General features: G+C 40.8%; 1 protein-coding gene across 1 annotated transcript; it reads right to left on the bottom strand.

Moving 5' to 3' along the window:
* Positions 1-1657: 1657 nt before the first annotated feature.
* Positions 1658-10846, bottom strand: LOC133982126 (C-signal-like). The gene is made up of 7 exons (XM_062421050.1): positions 10548-10846; positions 9829-9883; positions 8664-8860; positions 6556-6604; positions 4492-4610; positions 2635-2745; positions 1658-1848 (listed from the first exon to the last, which is right to left on the bottom strand). Exons 1-7 carry the CDS (start codon positions 10692-10694, stop codon positions 1735-1737), a joined length of 792 nt encoding a protein of 263 aa, XP_062277034.1. The 5' UTR covers positions 10695-10846; the 3' UTR covers positions 1658-1734.
* Between the last annotated feature and the right edge of the window lie 10681 nt (positions 10847-21527).

Below are 21527 nucleotides of genomic sequence, written 5' to 3'. Positions count from 1 at the left end.
TTCATCTATACGAACACAATTTCTACAAGATGGGGTAGTGTACACTGGGTTCATGAGAGTTGTGTGATTGCACCAGAACAGTAAAGGTGTGGCTGAAAAACAACAAAGAGGCTTCATAGAGCTGAGGGGAACTGCAGGTATGCTGATAATTCTGTGGGGGTTCATCACTCTAAGCAACACCTTTCAGTCTTTAGAGGCATTTAGTCACATTTTCATGTTACCAATCTAGAATGTATTCTTAATTGCATTTGACACATGGCGAGACATACTACTGTACCACCGTGCTTTTAACAGGCCACCAGAGAGAATCAGAGATGTGTCAAGGTTGACAGGCATGCTTACAAGCAGGGCCATAGCCAGGAACTGAGACATACTGATGCCATGAGTGATTGAATTCTTGACTAGACCCTCTAAAAGAATGAAGTAAAGAATAAACTTTAGCATTTTGCCAAATAATCCACTTAAATTGTTTCAAAATCAGCCTAAAAACCACAAAATGTGTAACTGTAAAGAGTGAACTCCTTATCAGAACATTAAAATCACATGATGAGGACATGACCTCAGTGTCCTCAGTAACTGGAGCCTCACATACAGGAAATGGAGCAATATCTGCATGTGAATGGGAACAGAAAGCCTGCATTATCAATCAATCAATCTTTATTTATATTCTGTAGCACCATATCACATCAAAAATGATCTCAAGGCACTTTCACATAGATCAGGTCTAGACCGTAATCTTTCATTTAATTTACATTACAAACCAGAGCCTTATAATGCAGAATACAGTGTAGTTTGACCCATAGTCCTAGAGTCCTATCACATCTGATTGTATTGTAATAACTGATTCAGTAAGAGAGGGAATAGTCCTGCATTGGTCCTTAAAGTCACATATCAAACTATGGCATAATGTGTGTAATCATTTTAATAGAGATGAACATAATAACATTAAAACAATAATAATTTAGCAGACAGAACTGTGTATTCTAAGGTTGTTACCACTGTGAAACCACAAGTTTAATTAAACACTTGAAGTGAAGCTTACTGATTTAGTGTTATAATGTGTAATTTCCACAACTGGCCTCTAGAGGGTAGTAGTAACCAAAGAATGACAGTGTGAACTGTCAGATAAGAATACAGCATTCCTACAGTAAGTAATTCCAAAGTTGGTTAAATTATATTTCAGTGCTCAGTGGAGTTTCCTGCCACCTGTACAGGCTGAAGGATTCAGGCGTGACCCCTCTGGAATGGACCAAGAAGTCTGTCATTTGGAGTATGTCTGGACTGCTGTCTCTGTTCAGCAGACATGCAGTGATCATCACTGCTGGACCAGGAGACACAAATCAGTTTATTTCATTTAAAATATGTTGTTCATGTAAATGTAATCAATCAATCAATCTTTATTTATATAGCGCCAAATCACAACAAAAGTCATCTCAAGATTTATGAAAGATTTATTCTTCAGTTCATTTATTCTCAAGATTTATTCTTCAGTTCAGCTCAATAAATCAAGTTTCATTCAGTAATTATAAAAACAAACACAGGTTAATAAATGTGTTTATGATTTAAACAACCTCTTGGTGTACAGTAGATATCCCCTTCAATATGACATAAAGGCGTTTTCCTTATTACATTTTTTTGGCAAAAGTAAAAGAAAATATTTAAAAAAACAACGAGTGGGAATAATCCAAGGCACTCATCAGATTGTGGGTCCCCATGTGGTTGTCATGGTGACTGCTACCATGGGATTCTGTTACCCTCCCAGTCCACAAGCATCCCACTATCTTTGCTGCTGAGTGATGACATCACACCGAGCATGCCCAGCACACTGTCATGGGTGTTCAAAGGTGCCTAGACGGAAAAAGTGGATAGAAAAATGAAGTGCAGTGAGACACATGAAATGTTTCTGTGAATATTGATTCTTTCTTACTCAAAAATCACATCTACATAGACAGCTATGTGAAATCTGATCAAATGATCTCAAGTGATGATGTCATTTGCATTGTAGATAATGTAGGAGCCTCGTATTGACACAAGAGAAGAATGCATGGAATAATAAAATCATTGATTTGGATCATTTGTTTTAAACCATTATGTTAAAAGTTAAATTTAGTGGAGTACTCTTTCAAGGCAGGACTTAAGTACAGGTGTATTATAGTGGGGGAATAATAGAGTATATGAAGATATGATATTACATCATTTGTACCATTTGTCTCCTGATGTGTTTGAGTGAGTGAGTGACAGACATGGCTCCTCTTTCCTCTGGCTTCTCTCTGATTACTGCTGATGCACAGCACCTGCTCTAATCAGCACACCTGCTGTCCATCATCTCATCAGCCAGACAGTATATCTTCCTCAGATCAGCAGCCACTCCTAGTCACTTTCTTCAGTCAGCTGCAGTAGTAGTCATATACTCTCTGCTGTGTAGTGTTTGTGCAATTTTGACTTCTTTCCTTGAGTTCTATATATGCCTTGTGTACAAACATACATTTTCCTCTGCTCTCAGGATCATAACCACCCGATTACCTCTGTCTGTCCACCATTCAGCCTGCAACCCATCTCACTATATAGCCAAAATGTACTTTGTCTTGTGCTGTATGTGTTCAGAACTTCTTTTTAAACTCTTCATCAGCTCACCATTTCACCTCCCATGTCAGTGCGGACCCAGCCAGGATGGATGGCTGTCACCAGTATGTTGTGTCCTTTGAAATTCTCTGCCTGACAGCGAGTCAGCATGTTCAGTCCCGCCTGGTGACCAACAGAAGAGAAGACGAAAGCTTTGTTTGTTTCAACTTTTAAATTAATTCATCAACCATTACACTCAATGCCCTGTCATTCTTTATGGTAACAGACATGAGGATATGGTTTTCTGAATTTCTTAATGTTGAGCCAGGGGTTTTTTTTTTTTTTTTTTTGGTATGACAAGCATGAGCCTGCGAGATGATCTGAAGTAGCAGTGAACCCAAAATAGCAGGTATGATACATCAGAGAATATAGCTCCACTGATTTTACACATTAAGATCAGCTTACTAGTTGTAAGAAATACTGCTCAGCCTGTAAAAACAGCTGTCATGTCTTCTGACAGGAGTTGTGTTGAGAAAATATTAGCTGCCCTTTGTATACAGTAGGCGTGTCACTTCAGGGCTGCAGCTGGTACATGTGCTATGTGATACATGTGATTATGTACTTGTGCTTCTCCTGCTATATGTGCTGATCTCTAAGCTCAGTGTGTGATCGTACTAATGATAAAGGTGAGAGCTGTCCTGGCCGAACAGGTGCAACAGAACAAACAGGAGAGTCAGGAAGATGTCAGTAAATCACAGTGTGTAAACACACACAATAACAGGAAGACACACCTGTGTGGGTGGACCATGTACAGAGATCAACTTGAAATGAGACTGTTTATATCATTTTGTTGAATTAAACCATTAAACATATGATTTTTTTTTCAAGCTTTATCACAAGCTCTGATTTAGTTTGGATGCTAATTTCACAAAAAATACCATGTTTGGTTATTTAAAAGATAACTATGCTTCATCATGTCATCACTGTTCTGCTGCCAGAATTACTCAGCAGAGCACCAAATGTAAATTAACACTAGAGACCAGCTGTTTAAGGAAATTACCGAAGTACCTCGGGATCTTGTTCACGAGTGAGGGAAGGATGGAGCGGGAGATCGACAGGCGGATCGGTGCGGCGTCTGCAGTAATGCGGGCTCTGCACAGATCCGTCGTGGTGAAGAGGGAGCTGAGCCGAAAGGCGAAGCTCTCGATTTACCAGTCGATCTTCGTTCCTACCCTCACCTATGGTCATGAGCTTTGGGTAGTGACCGAAAGAACGAGATCGCGGGTACAAGCGGCCGAAATGAGCTTCCTCCGTAGGGTGGCTGGGCTCTCCCTTAGAGATAGGGTGAGAAGCTCGGTCATCCAGGAGGAGCTCGGAGTAGACCCGCTGCTCCTCCGCGTTGAGAAGAGCCAGATGAGGTGGCTCGGGCATCTAGTTAGGATGCCTCCCGGACGCCTCCCGGGTGAGGTGTTCAGGGCACGTCCCACCGGTAGGAGACCCCGGGGAAGACCCAGGACACGCTGGAGAGACTATGTCTCTCGGCTGGCCTGGGAACGCCTCGGGATCCCCCGGGAAGAGCTGGACGAAGTGGCTGGGGAGAGGGAAGTCTGGGTTTCCCTGCTTAGGCTGCTGCCCCCGCGACCCGACCCCGGATAAGCGGAAAGAAGATGGATGGATGGATGGACTGAGACTGCTGAGACTCAGCAGTGTTTTAGAGAGTAGGACAAACAGGGTCTTATATAGATTTAATTTGGCCCTGACTGTGATGAGACTTTAAATTGTAACTTGGTTGCTGGAAAGCAGGATTAGAATCTCTGTAATTTTCTTCCAGATTGACAAAAAGGTTGTGTTGAAGTGATATTATTTTAAATAGTCCCTATATAAGACACCTAGAGTATAAAATTTGGATCTTCAGTGAGTCAACAGTACCTTGCTTATTCTATAAGGGTACACCGGTGCTACAGTGAAGGTCTCTGGACATTTCTCTATGGATGAGAAGAGGGTGGAGATGTTGATGATGGCTGACCTCCTGCAGGACATGTCACCACCTGAGATACAGACAGAAACACATAGACAATGATTAAAACTGTAATTAACATGTCACTGTTGTGAATTTGCATGTTTTAACAGGCCTCAAGAAACGACTTCAAGAAATATGTCTATATTCTGTCTTTTTATCTGTTGTACAATTAGAGGTATGGAGGGTTGAGTTATGCCATCATTAGTAATTATTGTCACTGAACACACTATTCTGAGATAAAGGCCAGTTAGTCCATATAGCAGGAACAGCAGCATGTAGCACATTTGCAACAGCAAACTCCTTTTGCTCTGCTGTTCATGCTAAAGGAAACACTTGAATCAGTCATTGTTGCTTTGGTTGTTAGGGTTAGGGTTAGGGTTAGAGTTTCCCCTTCAGCAAATAAATAGACATCCAACCAATTTATGTGAGACTAGATTGGTACCTAAGTGTCCACAAGTGCCTATTACTGAGGTTTTTCTCAAAGTCACTACAAAAACCTCCCCTCAAACCTCAAAACAAGACAAACAGGTTACATATTGTATGTGTAGCATTCAAATCCCCAAGAGCACACATCACACCAATTTTAAAGTCTCTGCAGTGGCTATTTTATCTCTTGTATATCATATGCCAGGAATTGTGCCAGTTAAGCTTTGGATGATGATACATGGTTGACTGGATTTGAGTTATTTGATCAGCTCAGGATGTAGAGCGGTTTTATTCCCGGCTCCTCCAGTTCACATGTCAATGTGTCCTTTGGCAACATACTTAACGCCAAATTGCTCCTGATGGCTGCGCCAGCGGTGTGTGAATGTTAGTTTCTCTCTGATGACTAGGTTGGTACCCTCTGTGGTAGCCCATGTCATCAGTGTATGAATGTGTGTGAATGGGCCATTACACCATAGAGACCAGGGAGAACAGCTAGGCCAGCTAGACCAACATAGCAACAGTTTAAGTTCCCAAGACCTACAGTCGGAAGACCATTTTAATCCCCATTTGTAATGTAACTCATCAGATTACATCAACAGTTCTGCCTCTGTGTGCATTTGTGGTCCAGAGGCTAACATAGCTGCCTTCTAAGCATTTGACTGCGTTTGATAATACTGCATCTAACAACATGGGACCAGAGTGCAGAGCGTTTTAACGTAGCTTTTCTTTCTCTTTTACATTCAGTCTCTTTATGAATTTTTAGACATCTATCAGTTCTTGTCGTCAGTGTCTCAGATCCAGTGAAAACAGTTTCCAGTGCTTTTAGTGTGGGGCACAAAGCAACAACCAAACCAGCTGTGGTAATATATTTTATTTCTTTCTCAGAAGTACAGTACTTGAGCAAGAACGAGAGATTGAAACTAGCTGAGAACGCAACTTTATTTGGTGTTAATGTAACGTCAGCTGTGGACTCCCAACTGCAATTGCACAAATATCGCTGCTAAACCAGAGATTTATACTGGACATGGGTACAAAAGGTACAACAAACCCTGGTATCAAATATAACAGCTATGCTCTACCATCATGGTTATGGGCAGAATTGATTGTTATGTGTAGATATCTTCAAAAAGGTTACCATCATTTAGTAAGGTAGATTGACCACAGCCTTCCTCTCTTCCTCAACTCCTGTTTTTCAAGTTTAACTGTTATGTATCCAATCAGCTGTCTCTGTATCAGGCTATAGGGTTAGGGTTAACCCCACTGATTTTTCAATCAGTCACAAATGAGCAGGATGTGATAATAATAACACGGAAAGAAAAAAACCCAAAACAGCAATGTTTCCCTGTTTTATCCTAGTTTTATAAACTGTTTTGTTACTCATATACAGCTGTCAGTGAAACCTACCCATAGTTGTTTTGGGTATTGCAGCACAATGCAGCACATACAGTATGCAAGAAAGCTGTGCATAACAGTACAGCACAATGGAGCATGAAACCACAAGCATCCTTTAATTGTTTCAAGGACAGCATGACAGAAAATATAATTACCTCTGTCATTTTCACTCTCTGCTGCCGTCTGGAGGAGTTGAAGAAACACCTGGAGAGAGAGAGAGAGAGGTTATATTTAACTTACTAGTGATAAAGTACACTCCAAGTAGAGGTAGAGTCTGGACACTGGTGTGTGTTTGTACATTTTTCTACTTCTTATACATTATAGTATCTGAGTATATTATAATAATTATATTAGAAGGTGTTGTGTTTGTGTTGGAGTTCTCCCTGCGGAGCGAAAGGGTCGACTCCCTGCGACTTCGTGTTGCTGGGGGAAAGGCTCTGACTGTTGTTTGTGCATATGCACTGAACAGCAGTTCAGAGTACCCAGCCTTCTTGGACTCGCTGGGAGAAGCCCTGGAAGGGGTGCGGCCTGGAGAGTCCATAGTTCTGCTAGGAGACTTCAACGCCTGCGTGGGCAATAATGGAGAAACCTGGAAGGGGGTGATTGGGAGGAACGGACTGCCTGATCTGAACCCGAGCAGTGAGTTGTTGTTGGACTTCTGTGCTAGCCACGGATTGGGCATAACAAACACCATGTTCGACCATAAGGGTGTTCATAAGTGTTCGTGGTACAAGAGCAGCTTAGGCCAAAGTTCGATGATCGACTTTTTTGTTGTATTATCTGATCTGCGGCCGTATGTTTTGGACACTAAGAGGGAGAGAGAAGCAGAGCTGTCAACTGATCACCACCTGGTGATGAGTTGGATCAGGTGGTGGGGAAGGCTGCCGGACAGACCTGGGAAGCCTAAACAAGTAACCCTAACCCTAACCCTAACCCGGAGGAATTTCTCCTGCACTCCTGGGCAGGGTGAGAACATGGAGTCCGAGTGGACTATGTTCAAGACCTCAGTTGTGGAGGCGGCTGCTCAGAGTTGCGGCCTGAAGATCGTCGGTGCCTGTTGGGGCGGCAATCGGAGAACCCAGTGGTGGACACCGTTGGTAAAGGAGGCCGTCAAGCTGAAGAAAGAGGCCTTTGGGTCCTGGCTGACCCAGGGGTCTCTGGAAGCAGCAGACAGGTACTGGAAGGCCAAGAATGCAGCGGCTCGGGCAGTTGCTGAAGCAAAAATCCGAGTTTAGGAGGAGTTTGGTGAGACCATGGAGAAGGACTATCGGACGGCCTCGAAGAAGTTCTGGCAAACCGTCAGGCAACTCAGTAAGGGGAAACAGGGCTTAGCTCAGGCTGTTTTCAGCATTGCCGGAGAACTGCTGACCTTGACTAGGGATATTGTCGGGCGGTGGAAGGAGCACTTTGAGGAACTCCTAAACCCGGCCAACATGTCCTCTGTAGAGGAGGCAGAGCTGGATGATCAGTGGGGATCTTCATTCATATCCCTGGCAGGGGTCACTGAGATAGTTAAAGTAGTAGTAGATAGTTAACAGCTCCTCAGTGGCAAGGTGCCAGGGGCAGATGAGATTCGCCCTGAGATGCTGAAGGCTCTGGACATTTTGGGGCTGTCATGGTTGACACGCCTCTTGTTGCATGGAGGTCGGGGACAGTGCCCATGACTGGCAGACTGGGATGGTGATCCCCATTTTTAAAAAGGGTGTGTTCCAACTATCGGGGGATCAAACTACTAAGCTTCGGACGATTGTCAAACCTCTGATTTAGAAGGAACAATGCAGATTCCATACTGTCCGTGGAACAGTAGACCAGCTTTTCACCCTTGCAGGGTTACTGGAATGGACATGGGAGTTCGCTCATCCAGTCTACATGTGCTTTGTGGACTTGGAGAAGGCTTACGACCGTGTCCTTCGGGGGACCCTATGGGAGGTGTTGCAGGAGTATGGGGTATCAGGGTCGCTGCTGCGAGCCATTCAGTCCCTATACGAGTGGGCAGCTGTATAGACATTGCTTCTGGTCTTCTCTTTTTTGGATTTTTTCTCATTACTACTTGATCCACTGTCCACATGGAGAACAGTAACACTCAGCAGTGACATAGATACAGTACATGATGCTTGTCAGCACCAGACATGACGTTCTCTCTTTTCCTGAAAGTACTTTCCTTATTTAACAGTCAATTTTGTGGAATGCTAATATCCATTTCTGTCTGTGTGCTTACACATTACATACACTGTAAGCTCAGTGAGGAGTGAGACAAACTAGCCTTTGCCAGGAGAAATGGTCCAACCACATTGGTTTCATACACGTCCATCATGTCCTTCTTCCCAGTGACAGATAGTGGCGCTGGTGCAGCTGGTTTGTTGATAGCAGCATTGTTGATGAGGAGGTTCAACCCACCAGCCCCAATCTGCTTACTCACAGCTTTGACAGCAGCAGAGATACTGGCCTCATCTGATGTGTCTGCAGGTGGACATACACAAACACAGATGTTCACATAGATGCTGTGTATTTGCATTTTGGGGTGTTAAGTATTTTAGTTTTTTGGATGCTGCATCTGCTGATGAAGAGCAGACGTTCTCATAAGTCTTTGCAGAAGCCAGCCTGGACCCATCCTTCAGACCATACAGATTCAATTGGTTATTATTGAATCTCCCCACAACTCTAATTGCAAAAAATGTATCCCTTTATTTATTATTATTTATATGGCACTTTTCTTTACAATGTTACAAATTGCTTTACAAAAAATCAACTAAAACCAGACAAAGCACATAAAAGAAAGTGGAGAATATAAAATGAATAAAATCAGATAAATAAAAACATACATCAAACATATTCAAAAGCTTTTACAAAGAGAAAAGTTTTAAGAAGAGATATACAAGAAGCTAGTGAATTAGTGAGTCTGGATCTCACATTCAATGAGAGTAAACAGACAAGTAGCAAACAGGATAGAAATCGCAAATATTTGCTCCCCTGCAAGGATTAATAGAAAAACAGAAAGGGGACCTGTTATTGCAAGTCACAGAGATTTAATTAGGAATCTCTGCCTTTAGTATCTTCATAAATTGTATTAACTATCCTGAAAATAATATAAAATGACAATATATAAATAGAAAAGAGCCAATATATAGAAAAGGAACAAACTTTCACTGAGGAATATTCACAATAACAAAGGATGGAAAACTCTCACAAAGCAAGTGAGAATATTTTATACGTGACAGTTTAGAGTTTAACCCTGATGGTGCTGTCATCAAACACTAGCATTGTTAATATATTAACACTTGGAGATTCAAATCAGTATGTTTAATCAAGCACACCTAATGACACCCAGACATGTTGAACCATCCATAAAAAGGACATATAATATATTCCAATTCTGTAAGTGAATGTTTAAGCATGTACACAGACATATGAGGATGTGTTGTGCTTACCTAGCTTGATCAGTGTGATCTTTCCGGCATGCTGAGTGCTGAGGTCTCGCAGTTCCTGAGAGGAGGAGAAACAGAGAGTTAAGACATCCAGTGTTATTTATTAGAGCAGTCATAGTTTCTTCCCTCATTTCATGGTAGTGAGCTGGATGTTCTGAATTCAGTGTCTCAAAACACAACATCTAGAATTTGACTTCTGACTACAGATTTAGAATCTGCCACTCTAATACAAACCATAATACTAAATTAGAGAATATGTGGCGTGCTGTAAAAAATGTTTACAAGATAAATAAAAAAGTTAATTTTGATAATAATTCATTCACTGAGAGACCTCCTTCTATGTTACTCAGAGCTCTTTCAGTATGCTTAGATCATGATAGTGTTCAAAGTTACACCCATATGTACTTAACTTGCTCAGTGGGGACAATCTTTACATTCAGCTTAAGCTTTGGCTCGGATGTTGAAAGACGTGCTGATTATTGGTATCAGTATCACTTTAAGGGTACTTGGATTGGTACTGGTATGGTCATTTTTTAAATGATGCCCAGCCCTAGAAGCAATGTTATAGATGTCGATGTTATAATTAATATTATTGGTATAATGGCAATGGCAGTATTGGATCCCCATTTGACTTAACAGTGATTCATTAGAATTCTTTAAAAGTTTAATAATCTCTACAGGCTCTGAAAACAATGAGAAATATTTGTATGTAACTGTCTCACCTTAGCGCTGGCTCCCTCAGGCTCCCTGCAGCAGGCATAGATGTGAGTGTCCTGTCCTGTCTTCTCTGCGAGCTGTTTAACCAGCTCCAAGCCGATACCTCTGTTGCTCCCAGTCACTAAAATGTTGCCTCCTAGTTTCAGAGACATGTTGGCTGATCAACTGTCAAACTCAAGCTGCTGTCTGACTGCTCCTGTGACAGTGACTGAACATGTGTGAGGGCTGAGTGTTGCTGTAATGCTAGTTCTTATACGTCATTCACTTGATATAGGTGTGTACTGTTGTAGAGGGAAGGAGTGAGCCTTTCAACTTTCTGTGGGCATGACTTTGTTATTTGGTATGTACTTTGTACCTGTTGCAAGCACACACACACACACACACACACACACACACACACACACACACACACACAATTTTAAACTTCTTAAAATTAAATGAAAACAAAACAGAGGTTGTCCTGTTCGGTCGCCCTGACCTGGTTCAGGTCTTTGCCAGCTCCCTTGGCCCACTAACACCTTACATAGGATCATACGCCATCTTGGCGTTATTATTGATGGTGCTTTTAAATTAGATAAACAGGTCAGCTCAGTGGTCAAGTCTAGCTTTTTTCAGCTGAGGCTTCTAGCCAAAGTTAAATCATATGTAAGCCAGAAAGACCTTGAAAAAGTTATCCATGCTTTTATTACATCTCGCTTAGACTACTGCAACTCCCTGTATGTCGGCATTGACCAGTGAGAGCTTAACCGCCTGCAGCTGGTTCAGAATGCAGCAGCTCGTCTCTTAACTGGGACAAAGAAACACGAGCACATAACTCCGGTGCTCTCTTCTCTTCACTGGCTTCCGGTTAGGTTCAGGATTGATTTTAAGATTCTTTTATTTGTTTTTAAGTCTCTGAATGGGCTGGCCCCAGAATACCTGTCTGACCTTATTATATTTCATCAGCCCTCCAGAGCCCTTAGGTCAGCTAACCAGGTGGTATTGGATGTTCCTCGATCCTTCTTAAAAACTACAGGAGATCGAGCCTTTGCAGTTTCTACTCCCACTCTGTGGAACACATTACCTTTTACTGTGCGGACTGCAAACAGCCTCTCCACTTTTAAAACACTACCTAAAACCCACTTGTTCACTTTGGCCTTTGGCGGAGTATAGCCGCTTTTAATGGGTCTTTTATCTGTTTTATTTCTCTATATTATTTTGTTTTTTATTGCTTTTATTGTTTGTTTGTTTTTATTGTTTCTGCTTATTTTACTGTAAAGCACTTTGGTAGGCCATTGGCTGTTTTAAATGTGCTATATAAATAAAGATGACATTGACATTGACACACACACACACACACACACACACACACACACACACTTAGTCCTTATAGTCATTAGTCATTATATAACCAACGTTTTTATTAGCCAGAAGCCTATTACCAGTAGAAGCCAGTACCTGTTTCACTGGTAGTGACATTAGACTGTATTCAGTCCAAAACCTGCAAGTCATGATTATGCTGCATTATGATCTGTTCATAAGCAAACAGCCAATTTATCACAACATCTCCTTTGTCTTTTGACAGTATGTTCTTAACTGTGCATCATATCCGAAATGTGGTGAATCAGGATGTGCAATAAAGTGTGTGGTTAACCACAGCTGCAGAAACATGAAGTTTTCGCTACACTGTCAGAAATGACTGATTACTGCCTATTCCTGTCTTTTGACGAAGGACAACCGGACAGAATGTTCCAGTCATCAGTGACGAATTAAGACATTTGTCTGGTTGGGGGCAGAGCAATCATCTTGCAATTTAGCTCTCCCAGTTTTGACTCGGTCCAAGAATCTCCTCACAAAAAAGTGTCTATACCAAATGTTGAACCACAGATGTGTTTAGAAAGCATCAATAGTTGCTCAGACTGAATCAATCAATCAATCAATCAATCTTTATTTATATAGCGCCAAATCACAACAAAGTTATCTCAAGGCACTTTACACATAGAGCAGGTTCTAAACCGTACTCTTCAAGTTTTAATTTTAAAGAGACCCAACATTCCCACATGAGCAAGCACTTAGCGACAATGGCAAGAAAAAACTATAAAATAAATGTGTGATTAAACCTTGATTGATGCTTCAGAGAGCAGAGATAGTGTATTTTTTAGGTTTTTACAAAAAAAACAGCAGCTATCACACAATATCATGTCCTATTTTCCTAAGACATGTAAATATAACATTGCATAGTCTCCATGGCAACCTGAGCAAAAAACACATATAGCATGTACAGTTTCAAGATTCTCTAAAAAACACAATTATCCTTGATTTGACCCACTCAGGGGAATGTAAAAGCCATATCAATAGATAGATAGATACATTTGACCTGAACAGTATGTAAGGTTTAAAGCAGCTAATCAACATTGTGTTATGAACAATGTTATGGTCAAAAAACTATGTGTATGATTGAGAACACACTGAGCATAACTATTTGATTAAAGTTCACCTTAGCTCCACAGAGCCATTTAGCTTCTTTCATCATTGTTGTGGTTTTCCAACCCACAACGTCACTGTTTCTGTTCACTCTCAACACTTTCATCAGCAATGGTTTCTGCAGCTGCTTAACCTACCATACACTACCTGCTCAGCACCAAACAAAAGACAGACAAAGCAGAACTTCACCCTTTCAACCTCTGACCCCATTCTGCTCATAAAAACTGAATAATGCTTTGCCACTTTTGGTAGACATCATTTACCTCAAACTTCTTCAAAACTCTGCTCCTTTTTATGAAAGAAAATAAAAGCTGTAGAAAGTAGACCTTTATGAGCAAGTGAATATTACGTAAGTGTGAAGTAAGACAACGACTGAATACTTCATGTTGAAATTTCAATAGCACTGAATCTTCTGTCAGAATGTGCGTGGTGTGACTTCCCTTCTTTGAAATGTCCAGAGAGTGTGTGATCAGGGTCAAAATTATTGACCTAGTCAATGCTGTAATAACCTCATTCCAAATATTCCACTTTGCACCTCATTTTTGGAAAATACTGCATATTTTGTGTTTTTCCCATTGAACAAAATCAGGGGTTCTAACGACAAAAATGGCATAAAAACATAAAAAATATTTTTTTAAATAATATAAAACTTTATATTGATGGTTTGGTCTGAAGTTGTTCAAAAGATTTGATGTGGTGAAAGTGCAAAAAAAAAAAAAAGTATATATTACACTTTTATTACACTTTTATGGGAGGGACCGTTTTGGGACCTTAGGGTAGAAAGTGTAATTTTATTTAAAGGGGCATCAAGGGTCAAATATTTTTCCAATATTTTTCGACCATTTTTGTTCCTGCAGGATGCATTTCAGTTTTGTATACAATTTAAAATCTTTTTTATTTTTTAAATTTGAACTTCTTCTTTTATCTACAAACACCAAAAATTTGCAGGTGGGTGAAAAACTCCACCCACTGCTCAGGCAGCAGTAGCCTGGCTAACACCAGACCGCGTCTCAATCTCATGTAAGATTGAGGTAGGGTCTGGCGAGGAGCCGTTCATTTCCTCGTATTTGAGGCGGGATAAATGAATGTCGATCAAATGCTTCTGTACGCTACTGGACAAACTTACAGCCAATCATATCAACGATACATGATGACGTATTCAGAGCCTGTAGGGAGCAGCACGAACACATCCTTTTTATAAAGGAAAAATCATGTAGCGCAAGTTTTTGTTCTATTTTCAAAGTGAACTTGCCTTCCAATTTATTTAGCATATGTAAGATAATTACTTGATAACTTAACTTTAATAACCTTTAAAGTAAGAGACCAAGAACAGAAGTAGTTGAACAGCCAACCGGGACTTTTATTGAAGATGCGGTGAACACAGCAAACATCAACGAAGACTATCAAAAACAGCTCACGCCTCAGCCCCTCTCCAGGCTATTGATACTACTGGTTTGGCACGTAGGCGTTCTTTGGCATTTTGTGTGTGCCAGGTCAAGCTGGCGTGTTAACTAAGATCTGGTTTCCTGTAAGCCTAACCCTTTCTCGTAATGTTGACTTCCTAACATCCTTTTAAGGATATGGATATGGCAAAAACTCCCTACACAGGCTTGTTGCGACATGTCCCATCGGTACATCTGTTGACCTTTCGTTTTACTTGTTGTTGTCTTCTTTTACTATGATGTACACATAACTGCCTCTACATAGTCCCTCCTCTTTATGATTTTATTATGTATGATAAATCTACCTCTATATGTGTGAGCATGGGTAAGATATATGTCTCTGAGTACAACCAGTGTTTCTTCTAACCTAAATCTTGGCTTGGGCGACTCTTTTAAGCATGAACATGATATACATACAAACACACACACGATATGGTGATATATGAAAACTCGACACAATCATAGTTTAATACATGAGCATATTTAAAACATATCCGAACCATTAAAACATATTTCTAGCATCTGTTGTTTCTTGACTGGCTGTTGAGCTCAGGAAAATTCCTCCATCGCCCCCTCCCAGTGGGCGGCCTATTTCTATTTCTTAGACTTCTAGCAGATGGTTGAATATGCTATTGATGAAGTAGTAACGTACATACGCACAACACATTTCTTTAAATGAATGTAACATACTTGTTTGGGTTATGATTGTTACCTGTTGACTAAAACACTTGTTAACTATAAAACTGCAAACTTAAAACATGGGTATATATATGAATATGAGTATGTACTTCAAACCACAAAGTCAAACAGCAAACTTAAAATACGGGTATATATATGAATATGAGTATATACTTTAAACCACAAAGTCAAACAGCAAACTTTAAATGTGATTACATGATATGGTAACAAAGATATTGTATTCTGATCTCCTTTTTTCCCATCTTCTCTCCGGAAGAGTACATCAGCTATTGTTCATCTTATTTACCTCATGGTTCATCCTCATCATCTGAAATGTCCTTGTTTTCCATGTAGTCAGGAACTGGGAATAGATCCAGTGTTCCCTCCCCCCTTTTGCGTCAGAAGGATTCTGCGCACCAATTGTTCAGGGGGCATCATACTTAGCATTTTTGCTCCTTGTATGTCCGCTGAAAGGTTCAGCTTTTTTTCCATTGCTCCCATACACCATCTCTTCAGGATAGGCACGATGCAACCATAGACTGTATATAAAAGGGACGTAACATCCGTGACGTCACCCATTGGTTTGTGGACTGCTGCTTGGAAGCGAATAGTTTCGGATCTGGACAGCGCCATCTTGAAAATTTCCGGTGCATGCCGGGTAAAAAAAAACCCACGGATTCTACTTATATGGGCATCAGGAGGAGCAAGAGGCGCCCTCCTGAACCTGTGAACCAATCAACCTGTCAATCACGACGTAGCCACGCCCTAATGCATACCCTGCTTTATCGTCAAATATAAAATCAGAGAGGCCAAAATTCACATCATAAAACATCATACTGCATTGAAGAAGGCTTTAAACTAGCGATTGAGACCATAAACACATTTTGAAAACGTTTACGGAGGTTAGAAATCAAGTGAGAAGTTGGTGAATTCTCCATTGATTTGTATAGAGACGGAAGTCCTTTTGACACCAAAACGGTTGCCCCCTGGTGGCCTTTTGATAGAATGCAGTTTTAGGTTACTTCCGCGTTGGCATCATTTCAGAGGACCAGAACTCCCCGCCTGGATGCAACATGTCAATAAGAAAATCAGAATCAGTACTATCAGGGTGCTTATCCCTATTTTGGCCAAAACAGCTCCATATTTTCCAAAGATTTCCTCTAGCCCATTCCACTTAATGTTTCCACCCTTACCAGCATTTTCAGTCATTTCAGATTTTAACATTTCAAGCTTTTTCATTGCAACAGAAAATGTTCCATCAGCTGCTGTGCAAGTGTACATTTTCGTAATTATCTTAAACAGCTTGCCTTACAGTTAAATTCTTTTATCATTGTAATGTCTCAAGTAGTCTGTATCTGGTCTTCTACTAAAAAAAATGTGAAATTCTGTGATTTGTTTCTAATCTGATTGGACCCTGATTATTTCCACTTGCAGCTATATTTTTATATGATTTTGACATGTGTTTTATTCTTGTATAATATCTGTATATAGAGACCAATGCAAGCAATGTGTTTTATTATTTCAAAACCAGTTGTCATTTTAAGTCATTATGATAAAGGCTTCTGATGGATCCTTACACCTTGTTGTGTCAAAGAGTGCCTGAACAGCTTGCGATCAGTCCTCATGCAGTTCTTAGAAAGTGCCCACTGTCTCTCTGCTTAGGTAATACAGCCACCTGCTGGCTGTCATATACAAGTCAACTGTTGCCAAGCTTTTCAACCAGGTCCTGTTCTCTTATTCACGAGTTAATAAATCATAAATGTAGTCAGGGATGAAGATCAGCAGATCTAAATCTTGACCATATGTTAATACAAGTAAGAAAGGAGCAGCTGGTGCAGGTGGAGGAGGTCAGTGCTACAGTCCCTGTTTGGGTCAAGGCAGATGGCCGCCCACCTAGAGCCTGGTTCGCTTGAGGTTTCTTCCTGTTAAAAGGGAGTTTTTCTTTCTCTGTAAACTGCCATGAGAAGACCTTTGTTGTGATTTGGCGCTAAATAAATGAACACTGATTCATTCATTGATTGATTGATTGACAAGTTTCCTTGCTGAGCTGCAACCAAGTGAACCAGAGAGAATGTATACTAAAAAGTTACTCAAGTAGACCCTTTGATTTGTCTAACACAGTCTATGGAAGTCCAAAGCTGAAATAGTAACACGGAAACTGCCCTTAGTTCTCAAAGTTCTCATTAATGACTTCTACTGCAGCTAGAGGAAGAAAAAGAAAGAAAGCAAGCTAAATCACTGACTTTTAACATTTACATTAAAGCTGCATTAATGGTTTTGGCCAGTTGGGAGCAGCATAACAATTAATATTCTTTCATTAAATCCATTATGTTATGTTACACTATGAATTATGTTCATGTACTACTGAATAGTTTTTTCAAATATGCTGCAATGACAAACATAATCACTGATTGGTTTATTTTCACCGGCAACATTTTTAATAAATCAAGCACTACATTAATATACCACATTATAGACAGTGGGAGAAGATTGGGGTAAATGTTGGTCATATACAATGTAGGACGTTGACACCAGAAACCAGAGTTTGTATCCTGAATCTCACATGCCTCACTCAGTCACTGCAAACTTTTCTGTATTAAACAAAGACTACAATCTTCCCTTTACCTTAACCAGAGGTTGTCAGTGCCTAAACCCAAGCATAAAAAGTTCCAATATTAACCAACCAATAATGCTGTATTACTATCAGTGAATATTGTAATGGAAGACGTTTGGCAGAAAGAAAAGAAAAACATTGTTCATTCACATTTTACTCAACGGTTCATCAACATTTTTGCCACATACATTAATTACCATTTTCTTATTATGTGGAAAGAAAAAAATTCAGGAGTTGTTTTTTTTTCTTCAGAACATATTTGCTGATTCAGTTTCATCTATACGAACACAATTTCTACAAGATGGGGTAATGTACACTGGGTTCATGAGAGCTGTGTGATTGCACCAGAACAGTAAAGGTGTGGCTGAAAAACAACAAAGAGGCTACATAGAGCTGAGGGGAACTGCAGGTATGCTGATAATTCTGTGGGGGTTCATCACTCTAAGCAACACCTTTCACATTATATGTAGTCATTTCATCTGTTGTTCAAATTAAAATATCAATTACATCAGCGTTAATAGTGTGTTCACCACTTAACAAGTCTTTAGAGGCATTTAGTCACATTTTCATGTTACCAATCTAGAATTTATTCTTAATTGCATTTTACACATGGCGAGACATACTACTGTACCACCGTGCTTTTAACAGGCCACCAGAGAGAAGCAGAGATGTGTCAAGGTTGACAGGCATGCTTACAAGCAGGGCCATAGCCAGGAACTGAGACATACTGGTGCCATGAGTGATTGAATTCTTGACTAGACCCTCTAAAAGAATGAAGTAAAGAATCAACTTCAGCATTTTGCCTAATAATCCACTTAAATTGTTTCAAAATCATCCTTAAAACCACATCATAATTTGCAACTGTTGAGTGAACTGAAAGAGTGAACTCATTATCAGAACACTGAAATCATATGATGAGGATATGACCTAAGTGCCCTTTTACTGATTTAGTGTTATAATGTGTAATTTCCACAACTGGCCTCTAGAGGGTAGTAATAACCAATGAAATGACTGTGAACTGTCAGATAAGAATACAGCATTCCTACAGCAGGAAATTCCAAAGTTGGTTGAATTATATTTCAGTGCTCAGTGGAGTTTCCTGCCACCTGTACAGGCTGAAGGATTCAGGCGTGACCCCTCTGGAATGGACCATGAAGTCTGTCATTTGGAGTATGTCTGGAATGCTGTCTCTGTTCAGACATGCAGTGATCATCACTGCTGGACCAGGAGACACAAGTCAGTTTATTTCATTTAAAATATGTTGTCCATGTAAATGTAACATGATGGTGGCCTCTAAAGACAACTTCTACTCCACTACACTAAAACGCAACAGCCAGATAGTGCAATGTATATTATCACCTGTCTAAATTATAAAGTGTTTCATCAAACTTTGGTAATGAGGATTGATTCTGATTTTTCTCAAGTGTATCTAAATATCGTCAGCATACAGGATATACACTGAAAAGCGCTGAATGGGGTAGCTGTAATTCTTCCTTCTCTGCCCTGTAAAATTGGATTTTGCCTGTTTGTTATGTCAACATATTATTTTATGTTTGTTTGACTAACGATTACTGAAGTTGTACTCAGAGGCGGACTTTACTATTAGGCAAACCAGGCATTTGCCTGGAGCCCCGGGGCCCATAAAATGGCCCTGGGGGCCCATAAAATGCCTCCTTCCCTTACTGTATTTTGGTAATTTATTGTGTTTTCACAAAATAGCATCGGAGTGCCTAATTTCATCAATAACTCATGTCTTGACGGAGTCTGTCTGCCCCCTCACCCCTCTTCAGTCTGCACTACATGGACTAGTCCATGATGCACCTCATGGCAATGCGCAGCACGGAAATGATTCGAGAGACAACAGCGGGAAGACAGAAGTGAATGATGAAACAAAGCTATGATAGTGGATGTCAGAAAAACAAGAAGAGGGAGAAGAAGCAAGAGTTTTTATCAAAACTCCCAAAGGTATCTACCTTTTTTAACAGCATCGCCGGTGTCTGTCGATAACAGACAAGAGCAGCTATCCGAGCCGTCTGCTCCCAGTACTATAACGACCAGTGCCACTGATATTGACATTAGCATTGCTTCTGCCAATCCAAGTGGCTCAGCCAGCGATTGGGACGCTAACGTTACTGGTACAAAGGCTTACTATTATATGGTCATGAAAAATGGCGAGAAGGTGAACACGTCCTGGTTAGTGTACAGTGAAAGTGCAGACCGTGTTTTTTGCTTTTGTTGTTGCCTTTTCGGAAAACAAAAACTACAGCTAAGTGAAGATGGATTTAATGATTGGAATAATTTTGCAATTTTGTCTAACGAGCACAGGGAAAATGTGCATCGGCTTGAGACGAACAAAGCAATAGATCATCAGAATCAAGACTAAATGAAGGTTGAAGCAAAACGCTGGAAAGAGATTTTAACCAGGTTACTGGCAATCAACTTCCTGGCAGAGAGAAACCTTCCTTTCCGGAGTCACTCTGACAAGCTGTACGAGTCAGGGAATGGAAATTTCCTGGGTCAAGTTCAGTTAATGGCTCAGTTTGATCCTGTTATGCGTGATCATCTGAGACGTATCCAAGCTAAAGAAGCCAGTGACACGTATCTAAGCAGTCACATACAAAATAAGCTGATTTCACTTGTGGCCAAGTGCACAACAGATGCCATCGTTGATCAAGTAAAAAACGCCAAATACCATTCCGTAATAATGGATTGTACACCCGATCTAAGTCCCAATGAGCAGCTCTTGGTTGTGCTAAGAATAGTAAATTGTGATATCAAAAAAGGGATAACCATTCATGAGCACTTTGTTGGATTTCTCCTGGCCCATGACACCACAGGCAAAGGCCTGTGTGAGACCGTTTTAGTGCACTTAGACAAACTACATTTAGACACTGCCAACTGTCGAGGTCAGTCATATGACAATGGCAGCAATATGCAGGGGAAGAACCAGGTTGCCAGAAGAGTGCTTGATCTGAACAGCAAGGCCTTGTGTGTTCCCTGTGGGAGTCACACACTGAACCTTGTTGTTGGTGATGCAGCCAAGTCATCTGTGGCATCAGTCCGTTTCTTTGGTCTGTTACAGCGTCTCTACACTCTCTTCAGCTGGACCATCCTCAAAGAGCATGTCAAGACCTTTACCATGAGTATCGGATTGAAGCTGTCAAAGCTGTTTGATATCAGTTTCCTGACATCCTAAAGGCATTGACTGTGTTACAGGACCACGCCAAAGAAAAGAGGGATGCAGATGTTGCCTCATCAACTAAAAGCATCTGCATGGACATGCAGACCTGGCCTTTTCTGGTAAGTACCATTGTATGGTACAATGTTTTGTATCAGATCAACAAAGTTAGCACGCTACTGCAGAGCCCCAGAGTGTCAGTTGATACACTTAGGAGAGAAATCACAGCAGTTACAGGCTTCTTACAGGAATTCAGAGAAAAGGGATGATATTTTATTCCAACAGTGGTCAAAAAAATGAAAGAAACCACATTTATTACAGCACCGGAGGTCAGGAGTGGATAAACCCGGTTGAAAGAGTGCCCGCCCGTATGCGACGCTCCCTCGAAGAGCAGCGAACGCACCCGTTTACAGCTTTGATCCGAGAGCAGGGCAGAGATCCGCGAGCACGAACTCCCTGAGCGCGAGAGGAAGAACTCGAGTGTGAGCGCAGGAAATCTGCGCGAGCAGCGTTGTAACCGAGTGCGAGGACACAGTGCGAGCATGCGCACAGCTAATTTGAGCGCGAGAGCAGAGTTTTGAGAGTAAATATCACAAAATCTGAGCATGAA

The sequence above is a fragment of the Scomber scombrus genome, chromosome 6 (assembly GCF_963691925.1).
Source record: "Scomber scombrus chromosome 6, fScoSco1.1, whole genome shotgun sequence".
In the NCBI taxonomy this organism is placed as follows: domain Eukaryota; kingdom Metazoa; phylum Chordata; class Actinopteri; order Scombriformes; family Scombridae; genus Scomber; species Scomber scombrus.
Note: the sequence above shows the minus strand (reverse complement) of the source record. Positions and strands in the feature narration are given on the sequence as shown.